The sequence below is a fragment of the Berghia stephanieae genome, chromosome 1 (genome assembly GCF_034508935.2).
Source record: "Berghia stephanieae isolate SIO BIC M18660-M18661 chromosome 1, UCSD_Bste_1.3, whole genome shotgun sequence".
Lineage (NCBI taxonomy): Eukaryota > Metazoa > Mollusca > Gastropoda > Nudibranchia > Aeolidiidae > Berghia > Berghia stephanieae.
Genome location: NC_088360.1, coordinates 66,740,842 through 66,749,838, shown reverse-complemented (window position 1 = coordinate 66,749,838; position 8,997 = coordinate 66,740,842). Strand labels below are relative to the sequence as shown.

The following is an 8,997-nucleotide window of genomic DNA, read 5'->3' as shown; positions in this document are numbered from 1 at the left end:
TCAGAACGAAGTGACAAATCCATGCCAAGTCCTAGATCTTAAAAGTAGGATTTCTTTTGTTTTAAAGGAAATTACACTGCACACTGAAACAACTCGCGTAAAACATTTTTGTAAAAAAATCAATCCTAGCTAGTAGACGATTTACCAACTGGCAAGGGCCGTGACAAAAAGAGGAAATATGAGAGAGAGAGAAAGGAGAAAATGATAGAGAAACACACGCAGAGAGGAAAAAATGGCAGAGAGAAAAGAGAAAATGACAGTGAGAGAGTGTGTATGAGAGAAAAGGATAAATTGACAGAGAGAGAGAGAGAGAGAGAGAGAGAGAGAGAGAGAGAGAGAGAGAGAGAGAGAGAGAGAGAGAGAGAGAGAGAGAGAGAGAGGGAGAGAGAGAGAAGAGAAAATGACAGAGATAAACAATGAAAAAGAAGAGAAAATGACAAGAGAGAGAGAGAGAGAGAGAAGAGAAAATGAGAGTATTAATTAATATTAATAATTATAACTCCACTCCGTGGCAATACATCACTTCATGACACAAACGTTAATCCGTGGCTGTTAAAAGTACACATGCTTAGTTGATGAACTGGCACGGTCCTTGGCAATTGACGATTTGACCATTGTCAAGGTCCTTGGCAATTGATGCTACCTTAATTTTAACCCACTTATCCCTTTTAATTTCAAAACTCACTGGACTGTAAAAATACAAGGTCCTTTTTTAAAAGTACTTTTTTTTTTTTACTTACAAAATAAATCAGACCACCATTATATTATATATCAAAACAAAGGTACATATACACTTTACTGTTAATCACAAAGCTTGCAATGTCGCCCCATAAGTAATGTATAGATATAATTCTGAAAAGGATTGCATCATTGTTAGACAAAGCAGAAATAAATATACAAGAATAAAACATCCAAAAAATTCAACCCGCCTTGACTGGGAATCTCCTGATTACCATTAAATAATAGTAGTAACTCGATATTTGAGACAATTTAATGCTAATATTAATCGCAATGGTACTCATTTCCCATGTAAAAAGTAATCTATTCAAAAACACTTATCCCTCCCCTTGACTGTGATTTTTTGTTACTAAATACACAATATAAATCAATATTGATGGAATGCTACTAAATCAATGATGATTTCTTATCTCTATTTGGCTTCAGTCAGAAAAAGGGCATCCCTGCTTAAAGTTATCAAATTGATCATCATGTTGATAAGTTGGCTATGATATTTTGTTAATAGATATGGTAATACACAATTCTTATACGGACTTGAATTTATTAAACTGGATATTAGGATGAAAGCCATTTTGAATCAACTCTTTTTCTTCTGAATTAAATTTTCTGACTGAAAAGTTAAATACTTTTAACTTTTTTAATAACCACAATACTTGAATACCTTCAATGGTAAAAAGATCGCACATGTTCACATCTAAGACTTCTAAATTTTTTAGTCCACTTGAAATTTCAGCTAACCATGAATCTCTCATGTTTGAGCAGTGTTGTAGATATAGCTCCTTGAGATTGTTGCAATGTCGACTAATGTGATGAATTCCAAGTTCATCCACACCAGTAAAGCTCAGATCTAATACCAAAAGGAATTTGCAGGATTTTGCAATTATTTCAATACTCGAACCTTTGACTCTGTAACAACCAGATAAAGTCAGTCTTTGTAAATCCTTCCATCGAGCAATGTCATCTAAGTCAAAATTGTCAACACGAACAGAATTGGACAAATCAAGTGATATGATGTTTTCAAGCTTTAAATGGCCTTCTTTCAACCATCGAGGTTGCCACGAGGAGGATGTGATGGAAAGACTGGTCAAGGTGGATGGGAGACAATCCAGTGACAAGTTGGATGTATTACAGTCATGAAGTTGAAGGGTGTTGATATTTGGGCACCTAGTTTGAAGATCTTTCAACAGGGCATCTGAAAATGAATTTTTGGTGTAATCTGTAGAAGAGAGGTAATCAGAAAACTTGAGAGTATGAGAGCTGAAGGAGTGAAAACTAGTAATAGACCAATAATTTACCACCCCCACCCCCTCTCCCCAGTAAAAATAGAAGCCCAGAATCATAAAAAAAATCAGTCGCCTATGTATACTGGGAACAAGACCAGAAACATCTTTCTCATCCAAATCTAATTATATCCCACTTTATTTCTTCGATGCACTTTTGACTCTTCAAGCTTTGGAAGGCTGGAATGTTGATTTTGACAAGGTACAGAGGTTTGATTTACCTCATATTTTTAGAAATCATTGATTACAAAGAAAACCATAAAAATAATCTTTGCCAATATCCAATATATACACATGAAAATTATTAACAGTATTAATTAATGATTAGCAGGTTTATAATTTCATTAAATAACCATTTTACCATACACATACCCTCTGAAAAGCATCTGGTCAAAAATATTTTCAGAGATTAAAAGAAATGTACTGCCTATATTTCACAATGTAGAGAGCAGAAAGCCAAAAGAAAAGATGCAGTTGCCCTTCAAATAATCTGAGTCAATATTAAATTTTTATCATCAAGCACAAAATTATTGGCAAATCTAAAGATTGTAATTGATTCAAATGGTTTTTTGATGGGACGTAAACATGAGTCCTTAACCTTTGGCCTTTGGATTTGCCATAATTTGGCCGCTGATGGCTACAAAGATTCGTCTTGATCTATATTAATATGTCCGCAATACAGTAGTATAAAAATTTTAAAATTATATAGCTCTTTTTTGTGTGTCTAAATCGTCACTTCATAAACGTTTTATGTTATCTATTTGTATTATACTCCAGCAAGGTTTCCTCGAACTCATTCAAATTCAAATGTCCCAATTTTTTCCCTTATTATTCTTTGTTATCATTCCATTCCTTCCTCGAACTAATTCTTACCTTGAGCATGGCATTTCACTCAGCCAATGTAAAAAAAAATAAAAATAAATAAATAAAAATAATAAAGGGATTTTTAATGCACCAGGTGATTTCGGTCACTGATGATTTACTGTGACTTTGACAGTTACATATGTTTTTATTGTGTGCATCTATCTACACTGCAGGTGTGTATACACATGCAGACACACACAGTCACTCACACACTCCACTGCCGTTTCGCATAACTGACACCTCTTTACTTATTCTTATCACTTTGCCATTCATTCTAATTTTAATGCCACATGTCATAATTTGCAAATGGTTGGTTACGATGGTAAATGAATATTGCGAAAGAGCAACCAAATTCCCAATCGCTCCACACACATGCCAACAGCTTATAACATGTCATGTATAAAATTATCTCCCTCAACATATCAATAAAGTAAATAAACAATAAAGTTCTTATTTTTTTCATCATTCACCAGAAATTTGTCTTAAGGAAGACTGGAATAACCCAGGTGTCAGCCACAGTGCAGCACCGCAAATAGAACTAGGGAGCTCAGCTTATAACGCACATAACACAATGGATATGGAAACTATGTATCTTTCGGGTGCATTTCAAAGTCCATACTAACTGCTAAGCCACACGACACCCTCCCTCCCTCTCTCTTCACCATCAAGCCGTTATGGCAAGGCACGTTTTCCCAAAATGATTTTGCATGCCCCCTGGAGTTTGAGGAAACCGTGCTAGATTGTAATTCGTTTTAATCATGAAGATGTACACAAATCATTTGGGATTTGTCTTTCTAGGATGCAGAGTCTACTAATAATGATAGTACTATAGTCTTAGCAAACTATAGACTATAGATGTTGCTGTTAGGATGATGTAGGCGCTTTCCTTAATGTCTGCATTGGAACTATACTATAATATAGCCAAATTGATTGTTGTTTTGTAGGATAAGGATGAAGAATAAAACATTGCTCTTGAACCATTCCATTGCCTCAACATCTAACCTGAGTTAAATCCAACAAATATAATTGGTACTAATTACAAGGGTCATTAGATAAGTTGGTCAGGAATTTAAAAAAGAAAAAGATTGCCACAGAAACCACAGTTTGTAATAGTAATAGCCTTTATTTCCCTGCAAATATTGGGGGTTCTTCACAAGTATTTTTAGAAATTGTCTTTTACCCAAATCTATGTATCCAAAATATCAGCATATTACCGACAATCTGGCACCCCAGCAAATATGAATGTCAAAGTAAAAAAGGCAAGACAATGTAAATTAGTCTATTTTGACATTGTGTTCAAATCTTTCTTCTTCTCACTCTATCAGATCTGGATTATACAGGTTTGGGTTTCATATCAGCCAATTGACCAAATTCAATCTTAATGCCAACAAAAATAACTTGGTTACTGTTATTGTTATTGATAAATTAAGGCAAAGACGTTGTCTTGTAGTATAATATCAAATCTAATAAATTCTGGAATGTAATAAGTAATAATTAAAAACTTATCTAAAGTTGTTGAAGTTGATCTCTTTTATTGGAAAAAAAGTGAATTTCAAAAACGGATATTCAACATTACAATATGTCGGTATTCTTAAACTACAATCCAACAGAAAATATACTCACTACTCCGATGACCATATCCACAAATTCTAAGTGATAACAGAGATGATGTGAAGTGGGCTCTGAGGATTTTCCACATTTTTGGTAAATTCAAGTGATAGTCCAGCAAGTTGACATGTCTCCATAATGAGTTGCTTGCTACAGTTTGCCTCCAGCGCTTGCACACTCTGATAATAAAATAAAAGTGAGATAGTGAATACAATAATTTTAATTTTAAGGATGAAAACGCAACATCAATAACAAAAGTCAGTATCTCAGTTTATCCAAAAGAATTCAAATTTAAATTTCAAATCTTTACACCAGACTTAAGACTTCCTTAAACTATGAAGGGATTTGTTTCTGAACCAAAACCACTAAAAAAAAATCATATGTCCAGTTTACCACTCACAAACAAGATCTCACTACAACTGCGAATAGATGAATTTATTATTCCCTGTACTACTACTGCGAATAGAGGAAATCACTTTTCGCAGTACTGCAAATCCGAATAGAGGTGGCCATGCCATAGCCATAAAACGAAAAGGCCAGACAGGGTCTGCCCATAGAATTAAACGAATGAGAATACGTACGAAGCCTAAAAAGTGTCCACCAATGAAAGCATTCAGCGCCATTTTGTTGTTGGCTGAGAATGTAGTAATTACCATTCATTCGGTATCTATGTCAACATAACGACACAAGAAAAACAACAAACAATATCAAAATCCACAATAAAATGTTTCAGAACTGTTGCGTATATTTATGGCACAACGAAGCTGTCAAAAAATGAAGTTAGAGAATGTGTGTAATCATGTATTATAATAACCTGTAATGTGTTTTCCAACCACCACATCATCTACTACTACAACCACCACCACAATATCATCACTAACACTACTACTACAACCACCAGCCCCACATCATTATCACTACCACTACTACTACACCACCACCAGCACATCATCATCACTACCACTACTACAATCACCACAACCACATCGTCATCACTACCACTACTACTGCAACCACCACCACCATATCATCATCATTACCACTACTACCACAACCACCACCACCACTACTACTACAACCACCACCACATCACTACCTCAACTACTACAACCACCACCACAATAGCATCACTACCACTACTACTACAACCACCACAACCACATCGTCATCACGACCACTACTACTACAACCACCACCATATCATTACCATTACCACTACTACTACAACCACCACTACCACCATATCATTACCATTACCACTACTACTACAACCACCACAACCACATCGTCATCACTACCACTACTACTGCAACCACCACTACCACCATATCATCACCATTACAACTACTACTACAACCACCACAAACACATCACCATCACTACCACTACTACTACAACCACCACCACATCATCATCACTATCACTACTACTACAACTACAACCACCACCACATTATCATCACTACCACTACTACTACTGCAACCACCACCACCATATCATCATCATTGAAATATTTTTTTTTTTTAAATTGAGCTTTATATAGTGCAATATCTACTAAATGTGCTCAAAGCGCTTTACAAGGGGTCCCTGGTCAACATTTAACATGTAGGACGGGACATGACGCCTGTTAGGCGATATTACAATTTTTCGGACAAAGACAACTCTGTTAACGGCCAGGTACTCATTTTACACCTGAGTACGGTGAGAGAATGTGAGTAAAGAGCCTTTTCCAAGGACTCAACTATGCGCTGAGTGCGAGGCTCGAACCCAGGACCTTCCGATCCGGAAGCGAGTGTCATACTACTAGACCACATAGCCGCATCATTACCACTACTACTACAAACACCACCACCACATCATCATCACGACCACTACTACTACAACCACCACCACCACCATATCATTACCATTACCACTACTACTACAACCACCACCACATCATCATCACTACACTACTACTACAACTACAATCATCACCACCACCACATCATCATCACTATTACTACTACAACTACAACCACCACCAACACCACATCACCTCTCTAACACTCAGTACTACAATCACTACCATTAGGTTTTGGAGCTTTACTTCATTTGAAATAAGGAAACTTCGGAATTGTATTTGGCATTGTGTTTATACAGTAGAATTACTTTAAACCGAAATTTTGGGGACCTTCTAAACCATTTCGGTTTAAAGACATTTTGGTTTAAAGCAAGTTCCCATTTTGCGATGTTTTTCAAGGGTAACGATTTAAGAAATTTGCTCATTTAATCGTATCATGGGTTTCCCGTTAAATGTAGTGGTTGAATAAATGCCGTCTTCGTAACCATTTTAAAAATCATAATTTTTTTTTTTTATGTTAGTATTATTTTTTTGGGGGGTGTGTTTTTAAAATATTTTTGGGAGTTTTCGTTTTCAATTCAAAATTGTTGAAAGAGTTGAGGTCGGGATGCCGTGTTTTTTTACATATCTCCGTCTTGATCAACATTTTTTTCATCGACTTCACATAGTATTTTGATTTCAACTCCAACATGTAAGCACAATTCTTTCTTTTAGACATCTTTTAGTAAAATGTAAAGCTAAAATAAGATCGAAAGTTCTTGTGCGATAATTGATAATGAATGATGCGCAGCTACTCAGAGGTGAAGTGAAATGGAAATGAAAAGGCGTGTCAATGCTAAGCTGTCTACTACACACCTCTCTTTTGTTGAAAAGCCATTAGGTTCAAAGGCCTAATTACATAGAACCCCCCCCCACCCCTCTCTCACACACATTCAATCAAAGTGGAAATGAAATGGCATGTCAATGGTAAGTTGTCTCCCCCCCCCCCCCCCCCTCTCCTTATTGTCGTGTTGAAAATCCAGTCAGTTCGAAAGCATCAACACACATCTACACCCCAACTCCCCCTCTTTCCTCATTTTTCGCCTGCCAGTCACCCGTTGTCTTCCTTTTCCAGTCTGCGATCGTGGTGCTGGCCAAACCCAAGTGCAGTGATTGAAGTGTTTGCCTACCCCCACCCCTCACCCTCATCTTATACTTACGCTCTTTGTTTTAATATCGCCGGGCATTATTATGTGGGGCCACCTTCCCGAATTTTTGAAGAAGAATAGAGAGAGAGAAAGGAAGGTGCTCTCAAGTTGTTTCGGTTTAAAGAAAGTCCTTCTTAGAAGTATTTCGGTTCATCGTAAGAATTCGTACAAAGATAATGAAGAAACTAGTACAATTTATTAAATTCTTTGCGGTTTAAGGTATTTTTCGGTTTAGCTTCTTTCGGTTTAAAGTAATTTTACTGTATATCATAATATAATTCTAATCAGTTATCTATTTAGAACTAGATAATATACAATATGTATGCCAAATACCACCCCAATTCCCCTTTCTTGTGTGCGGGAATTCCTCTTTCGGCATTGAAATTGAGTGTGAGAGAGTCATCACTACACACATAAACAACAGAAACAATTTAAAAACAAGACTATGACACGCAACCACTCACACACGAGGCTATACTATTTATCCTTTTCTCTATATAGAATAGGACAAGACAAACAATAGCTTGACTCTCGCTACACTTCGCATTGATGTTTGTCGTCTCACGAGTTCAACTCTCGGTCGACCTGTCAATATTCCTTTTTGCCTCGGACGTAATCATTAATAGAATGTTGTGTGGTTTTGACCGTGAAGAAAACCTTAAGAAGTCACATTTATATCATTTTAGAGAGATCGTTTTGAATAATTTTGAGTTAAACGAGCGAGCAGCAACTTGTTTTCATGAACGGCCGATCAGCGCTTGTTTACTATAGTAACGCGATTCCCAGCCAACATCAAAATGGCGGATATTTTTCTCATCGAGGCCGCTGGTTGGTTAGCCAATAAGAGCACCGTACGGTTTCCATTGGGTAAATTCCTTGGGTCTGCCAATAATCAAAAGTCCAGGTTTTTCATTATTGCCAGACAGGTGTCTGCCAATAATCATTTTTTTTTTATTGGTAGACATGTCTGAGAATAACGAGAGCCTTAGACTTAGAATTTTTGTTAAACTCCCTACTTCGACTTCAACATAAAAAAGAAAATACGGTTTTACTTTTACTCTGGGAAGCCAAAATCCTGGTCTTCCTAGCCAAAACTGGCCTTTGAATTATTCTTTTTTACCAAAGTACCTACTTCTACTACTATCTACTCTAGGCTCTAGGCTAGGGTCTACTATCTTCTAGAGTCTAGAGTAGATAGAAGATAGATGATAGATCATAGTCATAGAACTCTTGACTCTAGACTCTATCTATACTCTAGAAGAAGCAGATAGATAGTAATTTTACCTTCCTGCAATGCATCTCTCTTTCACAGGTAAATAGCTCAGAATTTCGAATATTATATTTTCTGGTAAATTTATTATTTCTGTCTTGTTTATACCATCCATTTTAGAACCTGCTTTTTGTGAAAGTTAAAAAATTTTAAGTATCACACGAACTGGGTTGAAGTTCGAAACGAGAGACTGTACTGTACTGTTGT

The 8,997-nt window shown here is 36.3% G+C and overlaps 1 protein-coding gene across 1 annotated transcript; it reads right to left on the bottom strand.

Moving 5' to 3' along the window:
- Window positions 1-672: 672 nt before the first annotated feature.
- On the bottom strand, window positions 673-8,997 carry LOC144979836 (F-box/LRR-repeat protein 12-like). The gene is made up of 3 exons (XM_078927016.1): window positions 8,805-8,997; window positions 4,506-4,669; window positions 673-1,954 (listed from the first exon to the last, which is right to left on the bottom strand). Exons 1-3 carry the CDS (start codon window positions 8,903-8,905, stop codon window positions 1,263-1,265), a joined length of 957 nt encoding a protein of 318 aa, XP_078783142.1. The 5' UTR covers window positions 8,906-8,997; the 3' UTR covers window positions 673-1,262.

Bases quoted from the DNA above. Each gene is read 5' to 3' on its own strand.
- LOC144979836 (XM_078927016.1), bottom strand. From the start codon at position 8,905: ATGGATGGTATAAACAAGACAGAAATAATAAATTTACCAGAAAATATA. The intron at 4,670-8,804 runs GTAAAATTACTA...TTTTATTATCAG, and splicing joins GAGAGATGCATTGCAGGAAG to AGTGTGCAAGCGCTGGAGGC. The intron at 1,955-4,505 runs GTGAGTATATTT...TCTCTTCTACAG, and splicing joins TGGATATGGTCATCGGAGTA to ATTACACCAAAAATTCATTT.